This window comes from Aptenodytes forsteri, unplaced genomic scaffold, assembly GCF_000699145.1.
Source record: "Aptenodytes forsteri isolate BGI_AS27 unplaced genomic scaffold, ASM69914v1 Scaffold442, whole genome shotgun sequence".
In the NCBI taxonomy this organism is placed as follows: Eukaryota; Metazoa; Chordata; class Aves; order Sphenisciformes; family Spheniscidae; genus Aptenodytes; species Aptenodytes forsteri.
Window position 1 is genome coordinate 1,858,981 of NW_008794003.1, and position 25,896 is coordinate 1,884,876.

The following is a 25,896-nucleotide window of genomic DNA, read 5'->3' on the forward strand; positions in this document are numbered from 1 at the left end:
GCTTTTTTCCCCCATGGTTGTTCGGTGGTACCAGACACAGATAAATATGTTTATTTAAAAAAAAAAAAAAGGTGTTTTAAAAAAAATAAAAATTGTAGGTCTGGCTTTTCATGTGAGCCTTGATGTATGGTAGCCTTTCTGTAAGGGATTTCATGAAAGAAAATTCTACTTCTTATGTTTAAGATCTGGTGCAACTTCCTCCCTCCTCTGACTTCTTGTTTAGTTGTAGATGTAGGAATATATTAAATCGCTGATAAAAAATGTACAGTAACTTGGTTTACCTTGCAGTCCTCTAATCTAGCATGTGGCTGTTTCTTGCCTGTGTGTTGCAATTTTAAACAAATGGTCAGTTCATGAACAGAATTCAATGCTGAACTCTGAATTTCCTGGCTTTTGTCTATTTGGGCTATGTAAGATGGTAGTTACTCAGATGCTTTTCAGTACAGAGTAGTTGCTGTAGTTGTTGGTTTATTTGAACTGTGACAATATATCTCTTTTGTCAGTCCATACACTCGAATATAGGAAAGTATGCTTTGTGAAGCTCAGAAAATGCAAAGCAACAGATGTTACGTACTGCACAATTATATGTATCCTGGAAACAGATCTTTACACAGTGCAGTCAGTCTTGGAAAAACAAAATTTGACATACAAATGATCAAGTTAAGGGTAACAGCAATAAATACTTACGACTAAATATATTGCTGTTTCGCAGATACTGTTCTGAGTTTGAGTAATTAAATGCTCATCGTTCTATTAAAACCCCCTGTGAGACAGATGCTTAAAAATCATCTTCGTATTTATTTTTTCTCTATTGTTTCAGTACAGCATAGTAGAAATAGAATAAGTATTCTCACTTAAAAATAACGTTATAGGAAAATGGCTTTTTAAAAAAAAGCCTATGTTATTCTAACCTAAATGAAAATTCTTGTAAATAAATTACTAAAACCAAATAGGAAAAATTTCAAGATACCTTGCTGGCTTTCTGTGAGAAAACAGCACATCTTTGCCTGGCTGATCTGTTGACTGTTCTGAAGGTGGTTCAAAATGAGACTGCTCCTGTACCAAGTCCTCTCCCTGGTATGCTGTTTGTCGCAGGGCCTTTTGGAGACTTGTCAAACAGCTCTGTCAAGAAAGGTACTGAAAGATTTCATACTTGGATGGTTTTGGACTTCCCAAAGGCCTGCTCTGTCATATCTTTGTAGTGTAACTGGGGGTGAGGTAATTAGTTAGGCATCAAAATTATCATAGCACCAGTGAATAATACACTAACAATTAGATGGCTATAGATGGTGGTAACTCATGTCGACGTCAAACTTTGAACACATTTGTGGTTTCATTTAGTAAATTCTGCAGTTGGCATATTCCAGGGTAAACCTAAATATATTGATATATTACAATAATCAGGAGAAGGTTGTATATAGATGTCTATTTTTAACTTGGTATTATTTTTATTAAAGGAAGAAGAATGCTTCTGAATTTTTCATGTGAAATGAAATGTTTCTTGGTCACTTGACTGCAACACACTCATTAAACAAGGCTGTGATTAAACTAAGAATATCCTCCAGATCCTTCTCTGTTTCATAGATCTTTTGTGATGGAGGACTAGTAATAACTATGGTTGCTTTAGAAAAGTGCTTAGCAGACAAAAAGAGTACCTAAGAAATGTTTGTAGTGGTTTTTTTCTTTTACTATAGTACAAACAAAAATGAAATAGGCTTTTTTTGTTTTGCACTTACATTTGTTGAGGAGTTAATTATTTAAGATATGATGGAAACAAGCAGGTGGTGTTTTTGAAATTTCGTCCCAAGGTCTCACTTGTTTTATGGAAACCATTTGTGGAACGTACACACAGAAATTCAGTACTGAACTTACAATGTAATTTATACATATATGCTTGTTTTGTCTTGCTTAAAGCAGCTATTGCTTTTTACATTTGCAAGTTTAACAATTTAGCAATATTAGTTTGTATGCAGGAACAGACTAATAAAATGAACTTACAGTAAAAAGAAAGCTGTTCTTAAATACGCTTATCTTTGTTTCAATGTTTGTAATGTTTGTTTCCTTTGTCTAATTCATGGAGTGAAGGCTGCCTGAAAAGTTCATAGTGCCTTTGGTATATTAACAATGCAGTCTGGAAGGAGTATGGAAGAGAGAAAGTGGCATGGGATAAACACAGAAAAGCAGAAATGCTGAACTTGTTTTTTGGGGACTGTTAAAATAGGAGTGGAAAAGCATTTAGAGATTGTCAGTTATGTCCTACAGCACAGCTTCAGAGGCATGGCTGTTTCACCAATTTGACTGGGCAATGGGACAGTGAGTCCAAGAGTTGATATAATTAAGCATACTGCACTTATTTGAATGCCATCAGCTTGGGATCAAGATCAGGAGCTGTAGCTAGACCATTCCTAACGTATATGATCATAGGTTTATTATGTGGAAAATGTCATCTGTCACTTAAACTGTTGTTAGGATTATTATGTTAAGGATCATTAGGACATAAATAGAGACTAAACCAGATGTTTGTATGCTCTATAAACCAACAGTTATTTAACCATATCTTGAATACTGTGTGCAGTTCTGGTGTTCTCAACAAAGATGATGTGGGACTGGAGAAGGTTCAGGGGGAGACAATGATTAAAGGTAAGGAATGGCTCCTGGATGAGAGTGATGGACTAGGCTGGTGCTTTTTGGTCTGAAAGGGAGGCAGTTGAGATAGGTCCTGGAGAGAGCAGATGGCAATGGCTTTCTATCTTCCAACATAAGAAATATGGTGCATCTAATAAGGCTAAGAAGAACCAGGCTCAAAACAAAAGGAATAATCATGCAGCAAGTAAGAGAACTGCAAAACTTACTGCCAAAGGATATTGTTAATGCTAAAAGATTTTGTGGATTCAGCTGGAGGTGGAAGGCCTCATTTGAGTGCTGTTAAATGTGTAGAAACTGCAGTCAGTTCAGGGTGTCCCAAATGAAAACAGGTGGAGAGTGGAAAAGTATTAGTGGAAAATAGAATAAATGCTTGCTTTATTCCTGCTCCTCTTCTCTTAGCATCTGCTTGTGGCTATGGTTTGACATAAGATACCAGGACAGATGGACTTTTGCTCTGACCTGGTGTTGCTGGTCTTACGTACCAGAAACAGGTTAAATTATATTTAAATGATATTTTATGTAAAAGCACACGCACTAGTCTGTAACTCCATCTGTATTTGCACTACTAAGCAAGCTTTCTTGGTAGAATTTGAACTTCAGTTTGCCTAGCCTTCCATTTGCAAGGTACTTATTTTTATTGGTGGATCGATACAGTTTAAAGTATATGAGTTCTTTGTCTGACAAAATATCAAGAGGTTAATTTTATTAAATGCTGTTAAGAATTACAATACAGCAGCAGACTGTATAGGAAACCTGTATTTCTTAGCCGTAAGTGCCTTGAAAATATTGCTCATATGTATGTTTATAATTACTATAGTCTTGTTTTTTTTTATTTTTATTGTGGAGAAGGAAAGTTAAATTCCAAATACAAAAGCTAAACTTGTATAGGATATGAGTCTGAAACCATTACAAACCATTCCAGAAGAGTAATTAGTTTCATCAACCTCAAGGTTAGGAAAGAGTGCAGCTTCAATATGCTTAGCTGGTTTTTTTTCCATAAATCTCTTTCAGAAGATTTCTGATATTCACAGGGTAGAAGACGACCCTCAATGTAAAACATCCATTTGTTATGTCAACAGCTCAAAGATGTGTGCCAAGGTATCTATAGTAATTAATTATTGAACACAGGTAATCATAATTTTCTTGCACTGGTTCACTTGAAGGCTAAGTCAAAGATTATTGTCTGATTTGTAACATGTGGCTGGATATGTGTAGAAAGTCAGATTTGTTCAATTTAGTTTTCAATGAGCAAGATAAGTTTAATATTGTGATAGAGGAAAATTTAGGTAGAATAGTAACAATAACGCACATACTGTGCAAGCGCCCGTTGGAGACAGTCTGAAGATGCATCTCTGTTAGTTGCTGTATGGGTGCTTTGGATAGGAATCTCTCTCTGATCCTGCAACCATATGCAGGATCTTCATGCGGTGAGTAAAATTCTTAGGATCTGCAAGTAAGATGTTTACTTCAACCTCATAGTGGTAATCCCTGTACGTATGTGTCCATTTGGTGTAATGCTAGGCATTTAAAAGTTTGGGGGAGTAAAAATTCGTATGTATTATGAGCAGTTTGAATTGTATCTTTGTCATCGGACATGCATTTCTCCAACAGTGAAAACTCATCTGAAATAGGTTTTTTTTGACATGTTGATCAGTAGTCTTTCTGTTTGATTTTAGTCCTTCTTAGTACTAGGAATAGGAATAGACTGCAATTAGGAATGTGGTATGTAGCTACAGTTACCACACTGGAGTTAAGCGGAGTAGATGGGAGATGTCAAGGAATTTGCTTAAAATAGATAGGAGACTGCTTGTTTGAGGCTATTGGTGCATGCAAGGATGAAAAGCATACATCATGGAAAATTTTGAGGTGGGTTCTTTGTTGGTGGTTTTTTGACTAGTGGCTCTGTTTTGAAGCAGTTGATATGCCTGTCAGAAAATAAGTAGGTTTCTGTATGTAACTTAGTATACTAATGTAGTTTGATGTAAAAGTGAAAGCTATTTCTATGCTGATAGTTAATTTTGAATTTCACGGTACTTAATGCTAAAATTTTATTCACAAAGCATTTTGTGGATTCTGCATGTTCTTTAAAATGCATTAACATATTCTACTTTATGCACTGGTTATTACACAAATCAAAACCAAGATGGAGATCTTTTGATGTTTGAGAATCTTGTGAAAATTTCAAATAATGTGTTTTAAATGACATACTACCATTTAGTCTTATAATTCCTGAACTGTATAACAACATAAAATATTAAAACAACTCAAAGTACTGGCTTTACCTGATAATTTTTGAGTGTATTTTGATTTCCAAAATAGCATTATATATGGTTTTCTGATAGTCTAATCAGATATTCCCCAGAATTATTTTTTTCTGGAAAACATTTTGTAGAGCTGTTGATGTACTTTATCAGTGTCTTACATACATGGTTTGAAATTTAAATTAGCTTAAAGACATTTATTATTTATAATTCTAGTTTTATTTTAACGTAAGTGTATTGCAGTGTGTATTCAACAGTTCTGCTGCTAAATGAAGTAAGCATATACTTAGCTTGCTGCGCAGATACATGGGCACAGGTGGACGTCTTGGTAGTATGCACCATGCAGTGAAACACATGGCACTACACAACATGGGGCAAAGAGCACGCAGTTTGAATTAGAAGTCATTTTATGGATACCTTGTAAATTTGTTCTTGTTCATATAAGGGCTGTAATTTCTAAAAAGACTACATGTTTTTATATGGAACATTTGTGATACACACATCACTCTGATGTAGTTGTCCTTACTTTGTGGAGAGAAGTGGTATTGTATGAGCCTGTTTATGTCAATATTTTAATAATTTATCTTTATAACTGCTTTTGTCTATATTTATAGTAACATTGGCACCCTGTGTACAGAAGATACAATTGGTGCTGAAAGGAAACTTGCATCCATCTGGAAGCAATAAACTTTTCTAAAAGACTGCACAGTGTTACTTAATCCTGTGATTTCTTACTGTGAGTGAAATTAAGGTTTGGTTCAGTTGTGTCACATCATATTGGTATCAAATCTTTTGTGAGAGCTTTGTCATAGTGTTAAGCTACAAACAAAGTTTTAAAATTGATGAAAGTCTGAGAATGTAATTTCTTCAGTCACAGGATTATGTATCACTGCAAATGTAGTCAATTCCATATAATAATAAATTGTCATACCAGAAAACTTCTGGAGTATTGTATTTTGTAAGCTTTCTCTTTATATGAAGGACTAATTTGTATACAATTGACTAAGTATACCTTAAATTTTGCATTGTGTTCTAAGTCATTTTTGGACTATGCATATATCATGTAGTATAAAGAATATTTTTAATATGCCAAAATATTTTACAAAGTTAGAGAAATATGAACAGTTCCCTTAAGAGGAAGGGGGAAAAAAAAAAGTATGTTATAAAGATCATCTAACAAAATTCTGTGGGTTTTTTTGTTGCTTTTCTTTTAAGTCTGTTACAAGTGTGGTGTACATGAACAAAATAGGATTCATTCATCCCTGCAGGCAAAGTGGTGTACCTTACATTCTTCCTATTCCTATGTGGCAACTGAGCTGAAGAGCGTTGGGGTGAGGGAAGGTTTTTATGCTTGTCAGAGGACTCTGGTGGTGCTGTTGCCATCTCTTACCCTCGGGCTAGTGTAGAAGGTGCAGATAGAATGATACAAAAGATGGCTGAGTTTATGAAGAAAGCTGCTAAAAAAAAAAAAAAAAAAAAAAAAAAAAAAAAAAAAAAAAAAAAAAAAAAAAAAAAAAAAAAAAAAAAAAAAAAAGACCAAAGATCAACCAAAGATCAACAAGGATAAAGCCAAACATGTAGCTGTTGACCAATGAGAAGCTCATGGATGAGCTTATCTAGCAGCCGACAGCTATGCTTCAATACCTAAAAGCATGAATTGCTAATATACACGAATTACCAATAGCTTACAGAAGGAAATTGTCCTGTGTTTAGAATGGGATGTGTCTGTTCTTTTTTCCCTGAAGAAAATATTTGCTTGAAAATCTTTTCCAGAAAAGACCAAAATTCAGATATTTGAGGCATGTTGAGTTCCCTGAAAGTGGGACACTGGTATTTAGCAGTATGCATGGTTTGTAGATCTGTATTGAGGCTGAAGCAAATCTTGTGCCAGTAAGAGTCCAAATAGAACTAATTATTAACTTGTAGTTAATCAAACTCAGTGATGTCATGTGGTCATAAGAGGCTATTTTGATTCCCCACTTCCCCTTATTTTCTGAAATGACAGAAGTAATTGCCATGATTATGACATAAATTAGTAGGTACAAAACAGTGTGTATGTGTGAGATTTTTTCCAAAGGAATGTAAAATTAAGCTCATGTTTCCTCTTTGGGGATTCTTTAGTATCTTTCAGCTCTGCTAGCCCATTGTATTAAATCATGTAAGCCATTAGATCCCAGTCTTCTGTTTTATTTCAGAAATCTCTCTTTAAATGAATTCCATTATATGATGGTTGTATTGTTGGTCTGTGTAAGACTAGTCATTTAATCTGATGCTTGTGTTTGCAGAGGCTTTACAAAATGATGGAAATCATTGATGTTTGTTCCCCTGTTGTTACTCTGAAGTTTGTTACGTAACTCCTTTCACTTATTACTTGAAAAGCCCCAACGTTTCAGACACTTAATAAAAGGTTTGCTGCTACTTTTCCAATCATATTATGAAATTAGGCAGTATGTGGGCCATACTCCTAACATAAAATGTAGAGCTTTCTATGGTAAATTTATTTTCAGTGACCTCTTTCTTGGTGTGGTGTTAATGAGTAAATGTAACTATTACAAAGCAAAGACTTTGCTGCATGCATCCTCTCAAATGCTTCAGGTTCAGAATCACTCACTCTGCCTTGTTTCCTTTCAGCTAGCATTGTAGCTGATGTATAGTATAATGTATAGCATTATTCCCAGTAGATCTTGTTAGGGGCGTTATTTTTCATTTCATCATCTCCCTCAAATTCTTTGTTGGAGAATGAAGGGGAAACTCTTCCTTAAGTTGAAGCTTCTTGTCTGGAACAGCGTTAGGCCTTGTGCTAAGCTTTAATCACACTTTTCCATGGAGGTATTTATTCAAGAAGCTATTGGGCTTCTTTTAAAACTACCAGTTTTGCTATGTTTTTCTGACTAAGTTCTGCCATTAGCCTGTAATTAATAAGCAAGGTACTTCACTGCTCTAAAACAGAGATGGAACAAGACACTAATGAAAGCTTCATGGGTAGATGTCTCATGAGCCTCATTACAAGAAGGGCCTTGTCCATGGCCTGCTGGGCATCATGCAGACCCAGGATGCTGGGTGCAAGTGTCACTCCTAAGATCTGGTTGTGCTCAGAGGGGAAGTCCCCAGATCTGTGCCCTCTCTAGGGGGAGTCAGCTCCAGCAAAGACAACCTCTGAACTGTACTAAACTCTGCCCTTGTGGTATGAGATTAATTAAACTGTTCCCATGTTTGCTCTGCCAGTTGCCAGCATCATCTTTCATTTTGGTTCAGCCAGAACTAGGCATTTTGGCAGTGGTTGGTTGTTGTCAGAAATTTGCCTATTGCCATCTTTTAAAGGTGTAGTGAAACTTAACCAAATTTTAAGTCCTTGAGTATGGTCCAGCTCAGGACTTCAAGGACTACACCGAATGTCCCCTGAAGCTGCTGTTCCTGCAGCTGCTGTGATGATATGATGCTGGGGCACAGGGGCATGTATCTGTAACAGCCCTCTCAGTTTGATAAGGAAGCTCAGAAGAATGAGGATTAGTTTTTAAAAGATATGGTGGAGAACAGGGATTGGAATCAGCTGGTCAAGGGGTCTTGGGGGAAAGAGCAGTTCGAAACACGGAGAGAGACAAGAGAGGAGGATGAAAGGTAGAAAGTTACAGTTTTATATGTGTTTACCCATGCTATGAATATAGTAAAATTGTCAAGAAATACCGTGAGCAAAGAATAAAAAACTTTTCACTTTTTGTAGAATGTATTGAAACTTGCACAACACCATTAAAGCCAGTTTTATGTTGTTGTATTTATCACTTTTTTCTTTTTTTAAATTTATTATTTGTAAGAATTACTAAACAGAGAAATAAAATAATATAATTTCTGTTATTTGATATAAGCCTTTATCCCATGATCTGGGATTTGCATTGGAAAATTACTGGGGGTTTCTTTTTTTTTTTTTTTTGGCTGGGATTGAGTTGAAAAATTGGAGCCTGAAGTACAGATTTATTCAAGAATATTATTTTTTAGTATATCAATTATTCTTCCTAATAATGTTATTTTTCGGGATAGTAGTTTGAAATAAGATGAATTCTCTAAGCTGGAATAGTGAATAATGCCTTTTACTGCTGTATTAAAATAGTGTGTAACTTCCTATCCAGTGAAACTAACTGCCGTTATAGGTTTATAAAGTGGAGTTTTATTCTGAGACAAATTTTTTTGAATTGATAATTTTTTAGAACTCTATTTACATCTTAAGAGAAATCATTGTGTGTCTTTCCCAGTTCTTGCTGACTCTTGTTGATCCGTGTGTGTGTGATCTTTGGGGAGTTAGCAATTGGAAGTGAAAATGCACAGCAGATTGTCTCAAACCATGTTGACTTCCTGCTGATGAAAGGAGACAGTCCCAGTCCTTCCTTCCTCCTTGCTGTGTATTTTCTTATCACTTTGAAGCATCTCTGGTTTTGTAGGACTTGTGTTGAGCTGATTATATTAAGCAGCTTGTCAGAAGACTAAGCCAGCAAAAAAAAAAGTGGACAATCTATGTTACTTTAGGGAGTTGAATTGAGTCAGCTTGATTTTGCCAAGTGCCAGACATAAGGAAAAGGGCTGAACTACACAGTCGTGGCAGGTGAGTGAGGGTAGGTACCTGTATTGGAAGAGGGATTAGCGGCAAGGTATTGCATTGGCTTGGCAAAATACATCACTTCACCCTCAGATTCTCTAGAGAAGGAGAATGAAAATTGGTTGTATTCCTGTCAGATGTTTTTAAGCTCAGTTTTCTGCCCTGAAGGAATACAGCTGTTGCTGCAAGTGAATAGCTGCCATTAAAAGATTAAGTTAGTAGTTACACCCTGCTCTTACTTTCCAGTTCTGGAGGAACTGAGATGCATCTCTTCAGTACTTTGTAGTACTGCCTGAACTCCTTGCAGTTCCTGAGAAGGTCATCATACACAGTCTGAGAAATGTTTTTCTAGACTAGGGCCTTGGTTGTGTTACGCTTCTCTTACACCACCATTTAAAAGGACTAGAGTAGTATAAACGTAATATTCAAAGAAAACCCAGCCCCTCCTCAACTTGGCCCTTGCTGTACCTGCTTCGCCTCAGCTTAGTTTGATACTCTTGGCAAGCAGAAAGTGCAATTTTGCTTTCTCTCCTTGCAGAAGAGAGTAAGAGGTATAGCATCAAATTTTGCCAAAGGTGTTGCATGACCTGTCTTTTTGAAATTAAAAAAACCTTGAGAATTCAGATGTTCTGAAAATAGCTTTTCTGTCTCATGTTTAGAGTCTTTAAATTAATGTTAAATAGCATGACGAGCTATACAGTGATTCTCAGCTGTTCTGGCAAGAACGATCATACTTGCTCCTTTATATTTCTCACTGCCAGTCCTTCTTAATCAAAGTTGCAGCTGAAATGTAGAGGTTTTATGAATCAGTTGCATGCTACTTACTGTGCTTTGCAGACTACAGTATGGGAAAAATGGGCTTAATAGTTAATGATTTAATAGTTGCTGTTTTATGTGTATTAGACATTATCATATAAATTTTAAATATTTCTAAGCCTAAATTTGTAGACATATTGTCAAAACTAATTTCATTTTTGATTCTACTTACTTCCTTTTTGGTTTTATATTAATACAGTTATATTTTATTGTATATCCTGAATCGTTATTTTGAAAATAGTGTTCATACAGTGTAATATGATCTGTAATCAGTTCTGTAATAACTGCTGTTGATCACTGTATTTTCTTTGGTATAGTCTTGATGATTTTTATTTCTAATTATTTCTATTATGTTACGCTGTACTCAGCTATAGCAATCAACTATTAATGAAGTAAACTTTGAGAGCATAATGGGACAGAGCCTAAAATGTGTAAGAGATTTTGCTATTAAAGGTAGTGAAGTGGGGCTAGGTGTCTTGCCAAAGGTCATAGGAAGAATTTATGACCAAGGGATTATAACACATTTTCCTTCATGTCCAATTCTCATGCTTGAATTATACAGCCACATTTCAAGTACATTTTCTACTGTTTCCTATGTACTCCAGAAATTTGTTACAGAAATTAAGTCCTCAAATACCACTTCTAGACTTGGGCCTCTATTATAGGAAAACAGTCCAATAAATGTTTTGTTATTGAAGTGTTGGTGCTTAAATTTTAATAACACACTTCTCTTTACAAACTGTTCTATTTTTCAGTAGTACTGCTTTTTTCTTTATGTATGTTTTCATCAATTTTGCTGTTAACATGAGATAATCCATTTGTTTAAAGACTAGTTTAACACTCTTAACTAATTAAAATTTGGTTTGCTATCTACAATTAAACTGTATTTGAGTGAATTAGTCCTTCATCCTTTGATTTAGCTCAGTGTGGTGTATTTAGACATAATTTTTTATTAAATAATAGATTAGACTACCATAAATAGGAAAAATGTAAGATAGTCTCATTGCTTGAAATCAGTGAGAGGATAAATAGGGGCATAAAACATCCTAGAAATTCATATATCCAGGCAGGCTTTTTTTCATGTTGTATTTGGAAAAAAAAAGTGGACATGTGCAGAAACTGTGAGTACAATTAGCGTCAAGCAGATAAATCCAACTCTAATCCTGTTTACGCTCTACATCAGACAGATGTGCTGAGATTGATTTAGACAAGCCCTTGGCTTATAGTAATTTTTTTTTAAGTGTCATATATTCTGTTTTTGTTAGATCTTTGTTAAATGTTAAGTGCTGTTAGTTTTATTCTTCCTAACGCCTGTAACCTACTTTATACAGGTTCCCTCTCTGCTCTCATGATGACAGGGCAGCCTGGTAGAAGAGATTATCTTTATTCCTTGTAATTAAATTGACTTTTTTTTCAGAAGATACAACAATGGGAAGTGGGTACTGAATTAAATAAATAGCATGATATCTAATAGATGTATACTTAAATCTCTTGCAAGAACAGATGGTACCCAATATCTTTCTAAGTAATGTGAGAGGACAGTTAATGTCCTGAAACAGCTAGCAATAACCGATATGATACTAACGAACCAATAGGTTTTTTTAAGTTTAAAAAAGTGTCTAATTCAATATTTACTTTATATTTAAAGTAAACTTGGTTGTTATCACATACTAGAAATACTTTATAAATCTAGCTCATGACTTAAATTTTCTTTATCTGAATTGTTTTATAACATTCTACTGCATTTGCAAGGGTCTTATTTTCAGTAAAAATAGAAGATGAAAATTATAGAATATGCCTAGGGACTTTTATACAGATTTCTTTTCAACTTTAGTAAAAATTTGCTGTCCTAATCCTACTAGCTAGTTCAATATTTCCTCTACAATTTAAAACTTAAGGATGATGCTTTTGTATGATTCAGTATTCCTACAGTTTATATAGTTCTCCAAGCTGTATCTGAAAATGTATTCCAGTAGAACAACTAGAGTCAAATGCTATTTTTGAAAGTGTAGTGCAGCCTAGTAAGAATGTATTATTTTAATTTTCAAAAGTTTTGATGTGCATCTGAGCAACACAAGAATTTGACAAATACAGAGTAAGAGGAAGATGTAAAAGCAAATAAAAATCTGGCTGAAATAGTAGCATGAAAAGAAAAGACAAGACAAGCCTTACCTGGCTTATGATTAAATGTCATTCTGTGAAAGCTAGTAGGGAGAATAAAAAGTATTTTAACAGACGTTCATTTTACTTGATTTGTGCACGACAAATAAGCTGATGTTTGTAATTTATTTGTGATGCATGTGCATAACATTAGCATAGCAGAATTTGTGATACTCTTAGCAGAACTAATAGTTTAATCCAAAATGTTATTTGTTTAAAAATATTTAAAAAGCAAACCCATTTAGCATATTTGTATTTGTCTGGGGGAATAAATGCTGCAGCTCGGTTGTTGCTGCAGAACAGTTGTTATATTTCACGTGTCTTATGTTTACCAATTTTCCTAAAATGTTGAGTTTGTGGACTGGAACTTTCAGTGTTCTGTATGTCTGACAGCGAGACTTTCTGGAAAAAGATAAGCAGACCCCGTCGAAAATGCTGTTTTTAAAATTAAAACAAGTCTTAAATAAAGGTACTAAACTATGTAGTTCTAGGTAAGTGATTCAGGATATCACAAGTGAATGTTTCATTTAAGGCCTACAAAGACTATTGACCCCCAAATGTTTTAGAAGATCAATACAAAGTTTGAAAAAAATCAAGATCTCGGGTTTGGTAACATTAGTATTAAGGTTGCTTGTACAATGTCCACTCACCTTTTGAGTCTATGCAAAATCATAGTTCAAATGGAATCATGCACATTTTTTTTCCTCCTCAGTCCCCTGGTTTCAAGCAATGTCTCTTACAGAAAATACTTTTACAGCAGTCATTATAGTACTTTAAGCTTTGTTTTGTTTTATATGCTTGGTGAGTTGCCTTCTGTTTATTTGCTGCGTACTTCTGAAAATCTGCACTACAGACAATTTCCCGTGTACTATCTCAGCGCACACAAACCATTACTTGTCACAGTATTCCTGCTAAGTATGGAATGGTTTTAGTCCAATTTTACACCTTAGTAGCTGACATCTGGAGAAATTAAGATGGTAAAATGTAGCAAGTTGGAAAAATGTGTGGGAAACACAGGAGGGTCATGCTTCTATCTCTGCAGTAGGTTATTTGATATGGAATAGGAAAAATACCAAAATGGGTTGGTTGAGAACTGTTGGGAGAGGTAATACTGACCTGAGCTTTAGCTGTGTTAGCATTGCTGAGGTGCAATCCTCCAGGATTTCTGGATAGAAAGATGATCACTGCATAGCCTGGTTCAAGAAATGATGTTGAGAAATGCCAGTGTCAAACTGTTACAAGAATTGATGCAGGCTTCTTTTTCCTGCTCAGAAAAAGTATGACTTTCTGAAGCCCTCAGCTTCATGTGGTGTAATGAAATAGGTGATACTTGATTTTGCAGTCTCACACCTGCAGTGCTGTCCATCTTCTCCAGGAAGACAGTTAAAATAGACTTTTGCAGCTTCTCCCTGGCACTTCAGCACTTCATCCAACAGAATCTGGTATGGCTTTTGCTATTGAGAAACCACTTGACTGAGCTGTTGCTAGATTTGGAAAAGGTTTCTGGTTTTGCAGCTTTTCTTGCCTTGGGCTGCAAAGGGAACTTTATTGGTCTAGTGTATTGGATCTGTTGTCATTACAAAACAAGCAGGGAAACTTTTCTTTTCATGTGCGGAGTATCTGACACCTGCAGGAATGGTGGCGTTTTTCCTTCAGTCTGTGTATTTGACTTTGTTGTTGAGGAATCAGGTGTTTTACAGCTCAAGAGAGCAGAAAAAGGAGAAGCCTGTACCACAGTGGTTCCGTTGATACATCTTCAAAAGGCATTTGGAACTAGTGTCACGGAAGTGATAGTGTCTGCAGCCACGGGGTCCATGTGTATAACAGCCCCGAGACAAGAAAACCTTCACTTAGCGTTCCAGCCTAACACAAATCTCCCCTGGGGTGAGGGTCTTGAACTGTCACAAAAACTTTTGAAACTGTTTTTCTTGTCTTTTAAGTAAATTCATAACTCCAAAATGAAAGCTAAGGTCAGTGTCACACTTTTGGTTTATTTTTCTGTTTTTGCTTAACTATTTTCTGATTTGTCACTAGTCTAAACCCAAAAGGCAGCAGTTGCATCAAATGCCAAATTTATTTTTTCATGAAGTCAGCTTGGGTCATAGCACACTTTCTGATCTCTGAGAGCTATGATTTAGGAGAATACAATGAAGAATTTGCTTTTTGAATGCAAACACACACACACACACACAAAGATGGTTCACTGTTCTTGGAGCCTGCAATTTTATTTGTTTTTTTGAATATCAGAAGAGGGATTAAATTGCCTCTCTGAAATTGAGCTATTTGTATAGCTGGATACCTAATCTAAAAAACAGAAAGTTGGTAAAATATAAGACCAGTGATTGAGGCAAATGATATGCAATAAGTTTCAATATAGGCATGAGCAGATGCAACAAGTGAAGCTAGAGATGACGCCATAACAATATTTTTTTGTAGATATTACTCCTAAATATGTTGATAACACTTTTTTTCTTTTCCTTTCTCCACCCCCCCCCCCCCCCCCACCCACAGATCCCGTTTTTTTGGCCCAAGAAGAGATTATTGAAATGAAAGATGTCTTTTCAGTAAAACTGAAACGTCGTCGTTTTGCAGGACAGAAAAAAGGTGGTACTTTGTTGGGTATCACAATTTTTAAGTGCTTGAATAAAGAAGAAAATAAACTAACAGACTGTGCTATCCATTTAAATAACTTAAGTGAAGATCATTGTCATTCATGGTTTAGACATCTAAAGGAAATTTTGAATGGTAAGCACTTAATTGAGGTTGATACCATTATTTTTTCAGACTTGTTTCTATTGGCAATACGTAAGGTTGAGTGAAACTTAGAAAAATACTTGCCTGTGGAAATTAAGACACAAAGATATGAATGTTATTGCTGGAAAATTTTGTTTACTACTGAAGTTTTACATAGTGAAGTGTAAAATTTAGGAAAGTGACAATAATTGACTAATGCATCGGTAAAAATTAAACTAATGCTACTTTTTGGAAGTGTTTTGCAAGCTACTGAAAATAAGTAGCTTACTGTATTCTGACTGAAAAGTCTTCTGGGAAATCTGTTTCTTAAAGAAATGAAATATACTGTTGATATTTTCACTTGGAATTGCAGCACATCTGATGGTACTACAGTTGTTGCAATCCTGGGAACTCTTCAGGGACCTCCTGGTGACTGTTTAGGAGCTCCCACTTGAGACCCGCAGATTCTTTAAGAGGCTAATGGGAGAGGCTTTCCTCTTCTTCATAAATTCACAGGTGGAAGTGCTCTTAAGGTTCTGTAGGACTCTTATTGTATAATTTGATACAAAATGTATTGACACTAGCTAGTGATGAGAGGCAATTCTTTATTTTTAAAATATCTCTCTGTGTTTGCCTGGGCTAATGCCAGTTTTGGGATGCTTTGGTTAACCCATGATAGTTGCATTTTTTTCATGGAAGCTGTATCAAATTTAAGAAAAAAAATATTCACCATTTAGGGGGAAAAAAACCCCAACAAACCAAAGCCTTTCACTGTAATTTAATACCATCAACGTGGAAAAGACACAGAATATAGCACACTTTTGTTGTTTTGTTTTTTTAAAATCACAAAACCCACACAAACCAAACTCTCTGATTTAGCTCCAAAATGTGTCTCTGTTTACAGACTATAGCAAATGAGTTTGTTTATTACAGAAGAAAAACAATCCATCTTGTAACAGACTATTAAAACTCCAGCTGAATTGTTAATACTGAGCCAGATTACAGAATGCAAATCTTAAACATCTGTAGCATTTGTAACAACACTTTCAGTAGTGATTTATAGTGTACTTCTAGTAAAGTGACTATGTCAAAAGCAGGTACTAGAGAAAGTAAAATAACATGAGTTATTAACGGTGCATTCTTACATTGTTTGCTTACAATATGCTTTGGATTTTCCAAATAAAAATGTGTACTAAAAAGTGCCTTCCCTTGCCCCTTTGTGAAAGACTTTACCACAAAATACCTAAATCTGCAAAAGTGCCAAGATTCTTGCAGATCTCCAGCTACCCATAAAGGCAAGGACATTTGCATAAGGAGCAAATGTCTGTTTTGTTCCCAGATTACCCTCCATCCATCAGGAGCAGTGATACCATATGTTCACAGAAAAAAAGCTGCAGTATCTCTTGCTCAGGTTGCCTTGACTTCGAGGTGCAGTCTCTGTTTTATAGCTTTGTAATTGGAAGCCACCTGAACCTGAAAAAAGCATTCTGTGCAATGTTGCTGTTTCTAGTTCTTCCTTCAGCTTCAGTCTTTCTCCAGAAGCTCAAACCTTGTGCAGATTTTTCTTGATCTCGAATCAGTACATTTTTCTCCTTTCCTTTTACTTCAGGAATAATCAGGACTCAGAGGGGGGAAAAAAATAACCAAACACAACCCCCAAAATATCATTCACTAATGTGTATATTGTTTTAAGTTCTGTAATTACAGTAAAAGTAGTTTTCACACTGTTACATTTTGAAGTCTGAGTAGCTATTCAAACTGCCTTTTTATCCAGAAAGTCAGCAAAAAAGCAGCAGCATTTCTGCATTCAGTGTGGCAGAGACACATTATCAGTAATTGAAACAGTGATGGTATAGTAATGGTATAATTCAGAAAAAAAGGCTTCTGATTTAAAATGTACCAAACATTGGTAGGAAGTGCCCAGTGGGATTCAAGTCTGGACTAGAAGTACAAAATGCAGATAGGTTCTGTTGATTCCTCAGTAACTGAAATCTCAAAAGGCACATTGATATACCTCTGCTTGAAACAGTGATGAATTTTCATAGTTTTTGCCGCAGCTTGTTCTCGTAGTAGTGCTGGTGTCATCTTTGTTAATGAACTCAAATTGGCTCCTTTTTGGTTTCCTTCTGAACTGCAGGATAAAGTTAAAATTTCATCCTTCTAAAATAGTCAAAATTTAAGTGTACATGTCTTTTTCCTAATCTATCTGGTCACAAAGTAAGTTTTCATTAACTGCTGCATTATTTACTTGAAGGTTTTTTATTGCTTCTAGGCTGGAGCAAATTAAAAGCAGGTGATTTATCAAAGTAGAGTGTATATATGTTTGGGTATGGCTGTCAGTAAACATGTACTTTCATTTGTCAGAATGGCTGAATATTACTAAAAGGTGTGCCTCCTTTGAAAATAAGTGCAATTTCTATTTGTTTACCTTACTCTCTGACAGTTTTTTAGATTTTTATGCGTATACATTAGTTAAGGAACAACAGTAGCAAGTTTATCAGTGATGATACAAGCTAGAGTTTTATCTGGAAATTTGTTCTAGTGAAGACTGCATTTTTTTCTGAAATACCACGTATACAGTTTCCCTTTTACTGTGCATTTTGTGTCTGACACGAATGTTTCTTGCATGGTTTTTCCTGTTCATTCTTACTCTCTTCATAGTGAGTATCCTCTGTTGCTTTGAATTGGTGTCCAGAGTACTTCAATTTAAAGTCTAACCAGGCTATAATTTTTTATGAAGCCTGTCATCATATAAGTGAGCACACAGATACGATATAGTTGTTTAGAATTTAGTTACAGTGGCTTTGTGTGTGTGTGTGGCAGGGTAACAAAACACATCTTCCCACTTTTAAATAAGTTCTGATTTTCCTCATAACATTGCTGCTGTTCAGATGCATGCCAGCTAGATATGAAGAGCTTGCTCAATGACATGGTGTTCAGGAAAACTGATTTTCTGTGTATCGCATATTTGTTAAACTGATGTAAAATAACCACTACCACCTTAAGGCATGCACTTACGGAGCCTTGGTTTTGGACTGGCTCCTGGAAAACCCCACATGGCAGCTTAGACAGGTTCTAGTATGCTGTTGATCTCATGTCAGACCTGTTGTACACCTGACTGTCAGTGATTTCCATTTATACATCGCATCTTTTTGTACTGGACTTACGGGCATGTACAGTGGACATACTGTGTCAGTGGAATTCACTGTTTAAAATCCTCTGTGCATGCAAATGCCCAGTGTTACTTAAAGGGTTAAGACAGCCCCAGAAATGAGGGAGAATGCATAATTATCAATGCTTATCCATTTATTTGATTTTTTTTTTTTAACCAAGACTTATTTTTATTAACAGTTGATTTGAAAAAGTTTTCTGTAAACTAACAGAAGACAGTAAATATGGTTATGAATAAATGATGAAGTAGCAAAAAATGCATGAAGTGCATTTTATTTTTATCTACTATTCTGTAGTGTATCTCACACTAGGATTTGATATGAATGTCTGAAACTTCATGCATGAAGTTTTAATTAAACCATTAATGTTAAACATTAACTTTGGTTAGTTAATATTAACAGTGGTGTCTCCATAGTTACATTAACAAATCTGTCTCATATTATTAGTTTTCCTCATGTATGATATTCTTACTGTTGTATAAAGTATTTATAAATGCATGCAATAATGACATGATTCCAGGCTCTTAACTTTTGTAACATAAACCCATTTTCATAAAGCTAAGAACTGAAAGCAGCACAGATGTATGTCTGAGCATAGCGTCTCTGCTGCCCTATGAGCCTTTGTTTTCAGAACACCCTGATTGACCCACCACCCTTCATGGTTCACTGATTCACTTGATAGCTCAAGTTTAAACTAGTGCATATTAGCACATTTGTTAGTACTAGAGGAACAGTTGGCCTTCCTGCTTTAGGCTGCTGGTTCATTTCAAATGGAGCAGCCACAGAAAACAATAACAGAATACCAGTTAGGAGAACACCAAAAGGCTGACAGACTGAAATCAGCCGCAGACTGTAGTAAATGAGATTGAGTCATTCATACAGATGATGTTAAAGAAAATTAAAAGACGATTATTATTTAAAAATGCTTTTAAAGAAGTTTCACTATATAGTTGTATGAAAGTTTGATTTTTGGCTGTTATTCGATATTCTTTCATTAAACTCAGTTGGTGGTGTGTTATAACATGTCCAGTGCACGCTGGGAATGATAAATAATAATTTTTGTCTTACCATCGATTCATGTCAGTTGACAATCATCTGGTACAAACAAAACCACATTAGTAGCGTACCGTATCTCTGCTCACATGCCTTGTTTGTGACACCTATTTCTATAAATAAAATAGCTTAACTTTCTACAAAAGTAAATTGATATTCAAGTAGTCATAAAGAGAATATTATAACGCTTTTATCCTTTGAATTCATTTGGTTCTTGAAAATCTCACTAGGATTTATGTATTAACTCTGATCTACTTTTCAATGATAGCCTAATATATATAATCATAAATACAGTTCCTGTTTGAGAATAATTTAATGAATGAATTTTTTGTTTTGAAAAAAAGGAAACAAAAATTCAATTAAGTTTCCTTAAAAATCTAAGAATTTTTTTCCCCACCCATTGAAAAGTCTGTATTCCTTTGCCTGCTTATGTTTTCTTTTAAAACTTTATATTGCTACCTGGCACTTAACTGTTTTTCAGTTTTATGTATAAAAATTTAAGTGAGCTATCGATGTTTGCTTTTTTTTCCTTCAGCTTTCTCCTAATGATGGTTTAACAGTAACAAAAAATGAATTGTAACTCGCACTGTCTGAGTAACAGAATTTATGACTCTTCATTACCTTCTTCTACTTCTACAAACTCTGTACTCTCCTTTATCCCTCTGTTTTGTGTTTTATAAGTGTGTGTGTGTATATATATTATGTTTAAAGATATACTTTACTTACAAATTAAAGATTCTCTAGTCAGTTTTTACAGTTTTCTGGCTCTGGGTGTTGGTGGGGGTTGAGCATTTAGGGCCGGCTGATCACAGGTAGGAGTTCCTGTAGAGAAGATAAGAAACATGCCAGCACATTAATGAATGTGGCTAAATCTCTTCTCTATTAAATCAAGAGTCCTTATTCTTATAGTTTTCCATTTAATTTCTATTGGTACTTTAGGAAAAATATCAAGTCACAGAAATTATTTTTTTGGTCTTAATATTTTTATAACTTCTAAAAGACTGCAATAATACCCTAGCAGATTTCCAGTAAGTCTTGAATAATGATTATTATAACGTCTTTATGATGATGATTTGTATGTTTTAATAGTCTTTAGGAACTTTTGTGTTCTAGGTAGTCTTCCTTATTTGTGGTGTAATTACTATGATTAGAAATTGCCAGTACATACCTGCAGTGCTTGTTTCTGTTTCCAGAGAATCAAGAATAATTTGGGTTGGAAAGGACCTCTGGAGATTATCTATTCCAGCCTCCTGCTCAGAGCAGGTGAGCTTCTAAACAAGATCAGGTTGCTAAGAACCATGTCCAGATAAGTTTTGAAAGTCTCTAAGGATGGACATTCCGCAGCCTCTCTGAGCAGTGTGATCCATAGCTTAACTGCCCTCATCGTGAAGAGCGTTTTCCTTATTTCAGATTGGAATATACCCTACCGCATCTTGTGTCCATTGCCTTTTTGTCCTTGCACCTGCAAGAAGTCTGTTTTGGTAGTCTTTGTTAGTCCCACAGTAGATACTTAAGGACAGCATTTAGATAGATACTCTGTTCTCAAGGCTATACAAAGCCTGCTACCTCTGCCTCTTGTATGTGGCTTGTTCCAGCCCCCTTGCTGAAGTCACTTCTCTGTTGGACTCACTCCACTTGATTAGTCTTGTGCTGGGGGGCCTAAACATGGATGCAGTTTTTGAGATTCAGGCTCGAAAGACTTTGAATACAAGGGCATAATCACATCCTTTGAACTGCCAGTTGTCTTCTTGTTAATGCAATCCAGCAAGCACTTGGCCTTCATGGCATCAATAGCACACTGTTTACTCACGCTCAACTCCTTGTCCATCAGGAACTTCAGATGCTCTCTAAAGAGGTCAGTCCCCAGCCTGCACTGTGAGGGTTTTGCAGGGCCAGGTGCTGGACTTCGTGTTTGTCTTTATTGAACATCTTGAGGCTTTTGTCAAACCTTTCTTGTAGCTAATCAAGGTCCTTGTGAATGGCAGCCCTGCCCTGCAGCACATCTGCTCTCCTCACCAAGTTCCCTGTTTTCTTTTTATCTCCTTTTTAAAGGAGATACTTTCTTAATGTAGGTACTAAGGCTTATTACTGAAGACATGCAGGATTCACCAGGCATTAAGGATTCATAAGGATTAATTTGCCGTGCAATGACATGGCACTGTGTGTAACATTTTGCCATAAATGTAATTAGAAATCTTGTTTTTTATGTACGCTTTTAGATTATAGCAGAAAACTGGTCCAGTAATTTTCTTCAGTATCTTTAAGAAATCTTCTAAGATTTACTAACACAAACTTGATAAAGTGCTAGTTTTCATTTCCAGATTCTTTGATGTGTTTAAATAAGTGAAAAAGTAATCTATGGGACTTTTGTAGTTGTTATGTTTTGATCTTAAGGAATATTTTCCCCTTTGATGCTGAAATAATATTTAGCTATAATTTCTCTGAGGAATTGTTCCTGGTCAGTTGTTGAGGTAGAGTAAGCGGGGAACAGTTTCAGGAAGCACCAGCTGACAATCTGAAGGTACACGTGGCTGTAAAAATTGAAGTAATACTCTACATGGGGCAGGAAAACGTGCTTTCACTCTTGGTTCTTTTTGGAGCTGTGGCCTACTACTAATTGTGTTCTTGAATGCTGAAAGCAGTACACTTGCCAGGTATTCTAGCTTTCATTTGGCTAAGAAAGTGATAGTCTAACCTGATACTAAAAGAAAATTTAGAATTTATAAATTAGTTAATTGAATACAAAATTTTTCGAATCATATATTTTAAATAACTACTAAAGAAACAGCAGTATCCGTATGCCACCGCTTGCTTTTTGTAGCAAACCAACCTGACTGAATCATGGCAATTGTAGGAATTCTAGAAAAGAGAACTTGAAAAGTAATGTTATTGTTTTAGTATGAATTATTTACTATTCAACAAAATACCACATTCCAAGTAATAAAATTACTTCACGCTATCAATGTGCAAGACAAGGTACTGTTTGCATAGCAGTATTTCTCAGCATTTGCTCAGAGTTCGTTACTTCGAAGACCTAAATGCAACTTTTTAAAAAATAAAATGAACAATAATTCTCAGATTTCTGAATGATATTACTAAGTTTTCTATTTCTTTGTATTTCTTCTGACCTCTTTCAAGATGAGGGAATTTCTTTTGCACTGTTTGATTTACAATCTCAGATGTTTGCATAGCAGTATTTCTCAGCATTTGCTCAGAGTTCGTTACTTCGAAGACCTAAATGCAACTTTTTAAAAAATAAAATGAACAATAATTCTCAGATTTCTGAATGATATTACTAAGTTTTCTATTTCTTTGTATTTCTTCTGACCTCTTTCAAGATGAGGGAATTTCTTTTGCACTGTTTGATTTACAATCTCAGAAAACAAAAGTATTGGATTGTAATATCAGTTTTGTTGAGTGTTATTGTCATATGCCTGCTGGGAGTGTTTCATATTAAATTGCCAAAAAGATATGTTTTGATGTTTGGTTGGGTTTGGTTTTTTTTTTTGTTGCCCAATCTTATAACTTCTCCACATTCACCCTGCTCCTGTATCAGGGTTTAACTAGTTACAACATATACTTTTTTTTTCTGGTTCCTACAATGTTTTAGTTAGTGTGTGATTCATTTCTACTGTTTTAGCTGTACATACAGAAGTAATCAGTACTGTAATTTTAAGATAAATAGCGCACATCCAAGAAGAAATTGAGACTTTTTTTAGACTGTAATTTACTTATCCTGTTAAAGTACTGTAATGGTTCTAATAGTACAAAATCAGTTAAGCTGTAAAAATAGCTGGGCTGTGTGTAATCTTAAATGTTCTGTGTTTTCTTTTTAGGCTTTCAAAATAGACCAAAATCCTTAAAAGTGTTTGTTAATCCAAGTAGCCACAAAAGAGAAGCCACTCATGTTTATTATGAACAAGTTGCACCTCTTTTTAAGCTTGCTGATATCAAAACTGATGTCACAGGTAAGTTGCTTCATAAGCATAGTTTAATCCTTTGTGAAACTAGTACTTAAGCGTGCAAGACAATTTGAATTTACTGCTAATCCTTACTGGCTTTGCCTGCAACTAATGCATTTGGAACTGTAGTTAATACAATGCGATATATTTTTATTTAATCAAAAAATGTTTTAGTAATTCTGTTATTCATTGAATATTTTCCCCTATAGCTATCTAGTAATATATTTTTTGTATTTCTTAAAGCAAGCATTCTGTAAAAAGAAACAAGCATTTAATGTCTGACAGTCATGTATGTGCTTGCTAAGACTTGTTCCTGCCTTCTGACAAACCCGTGTCCTTAAATATTACTTCTCTTCTGAGAAAATCTATTGGCCTGACATCATAAGAGGGGCTTATTGGAAGGACACATTATTTCTGGATTCTGACTCAGTTTCAGGGATGACCTGGAAGCCTAAGTGGTTAAGTTCTGTAATGACAAGGGCGGCTCTCACTAGGCACATGGGCACGACTTGGTGTCTGGAGAACACGAAGGTACAACTTTAATGTTGTAGTGATGCTGCCTTCTGCTCAACAATGGGTTCCTGATAGCAGGTTTGGATTTAAGGCCCCAGTTTCTGCCAGAGTTCTGCTTTATGTCCTGAATTTGCCCTTTGGTTGTTTCATTTGACTGCCCTTTTTATAAGAAATTGAACAGGGAAACAATGAATTTTCTTAAAGCAGTAAAATATTAATGATCTGATCATTACTTCTGCCCCCTTCTGTGAAGAGACGGAAACTTACGCTACATCAAATTTGGTCCCAAAAACCACCCAAGTTTACAGAGAAATGATATTAGTATTTCCCATTCCAAATATTTTTTTTTATCCATAGTATTACAATTCCCTTTAATACACTGCTAATTTTTGATTATGCATTTCATATCCATGTGATGTGTAAACTCTGGTGCAAGACATTTTAACACCAAAAAGTCTTTTTCCTATGGCTGTTGTAATTGGTTTGCAAAATAATCAGTTCCAGCTTAAGCAAATTATAAGGCAGAGGGCTCATCCTACAGTTGTCCCTTAAACTTCTTGTGAAATCATGACTAGTTCAGGTTGCAGGCCAAAAATCATTCTGAGCAAATCTGATTTAGGCATGAGGATATAATAATGCAGTAAGTGTTCGTATATGAGATTTATCTTGCTAATTTTATTACCTGTATCTATGTATTTTTAAATTACTTAGTCCACAATTTAAAGTAAAATAAATTGAAGATTAAAGATGCATGAGAATAAGTGTGGAAAAGATTCAGTCTGTGTTAGAATTCTGTAGTGATAACTTCTTAACGTCCCTTAATTGACAAGTGAATGCCAGCAGCTTTATATAAGTTTTGATTCTCACAGACGTATTTTTCACCTGCAAGACATAGGTGATATTGTAAACAGATTAATAATAATGCTGCCTTCTTAGAAATTGAACTTAGCCTTGTTTGGTCACAATTTTTTAAAAAAAGTTTTTGTCATGCAAACCTTAGTTAGAGATGAATGACTATGTCATATTGTTAAATTAGTTATTACTTTACCTTAAGCAACTATTTAAAAAAAAAAATATTCCTTGCTACTGGTTAGTGTTTCTTTTATTGTTACTGTGAACATAACCTTGTTTGTTAAACTCTGTTAAAGGCAGCGTTATCATTTACCTGTATAAATTATTACATTTTTAGCTATGTAATGTCACCTGGAATCCTAAAGCTGAACTAATAAGCCAAATCTGCATCAATAGTTTTTTAGATTACTTCATAGAATTTAATATAAGCTATGAATATAATTTATAGTGGTTTTAAAAACAGTTTTCCTAATTGAATAAAAATAGTTTAAAGTTTAATTTTTATTATTTTTCTTTTAAATTTTGAAAAGAAACTTCTGGTTTTAGCCAGATAAATGTTTAATGGCTTATCCTTAAAGTAAGGTTATTTTGGCAATGTCCAAATACTATTGTGCTTATTAGCTGCCTAACACTCCTCCTACAGGCAAAATGGGAAAACTGCATTGGTGGGTGCTGAGTGAAAGGCCTACCTACTGGTACCATCTTCTAATAAAACTAAGTGCCTCATTTCAAGTAAATTGAACTGTTTTTTTTTTCTCCCATAATTATTTTGGATTTTGTGAAGTTGGAGTGTGCATCTTGCTGTTACTGCTTTTTTGAAATGTGGCCAATATTTACAAACATAGTGGTGTTCAAAGGTGTATTAGGTAGTGAAAGTTGAAGGCTTTTGTACAATTTTTACACTAAAGAGTTTACTTCTAGTCTTTTCACATAAACATATTTAAAACTTAAAATTAATTGTACACAAAAATATTAAAGCAAATTTGAACCTCTGTCGTGGTTTAACGCCAGCTGGCAAGTAAGCCCCACACAGCCGCTTGCTCACTCCCCCCTCCAGTGGGATGGGGGAGAGAATCAGAAGGGTAAAAGTGAGAAAACTATGGGTTGAGATAAAGACAGTTTAACAGGTAAAGCAAAAGCCG

General features: G+C 35.1%; 1 protein-coding gene across 1 annotated transcript in view; it reads left to right on the forward strand.

Annotated features, from left to right (window-relative positions):
* The first annotated feature begins 15,005 nt into the window (after positions 1–15,005).
* Positions 15,006–25,896, forward strand: part of CERKL (ceramide kinase like) — a 33,259-nt gene continuing 22,368 nt past the window's right edge. The window contains exons 1-2 of the mRNA XM_019474703.1: positions 15,006–15,216; positions 23,264–23,395. Of these exons, the coding sequence (XP_019330248.1) occupies positions 15,018–15,216; positions 23,264–23,395 (331 nt within the window). The 5' untranslated portion in view covers positions 15,006–15,017. The remainder of the gene's footprint in view (positions 15,217–23,263; positions 23,396–25,896) is intronic.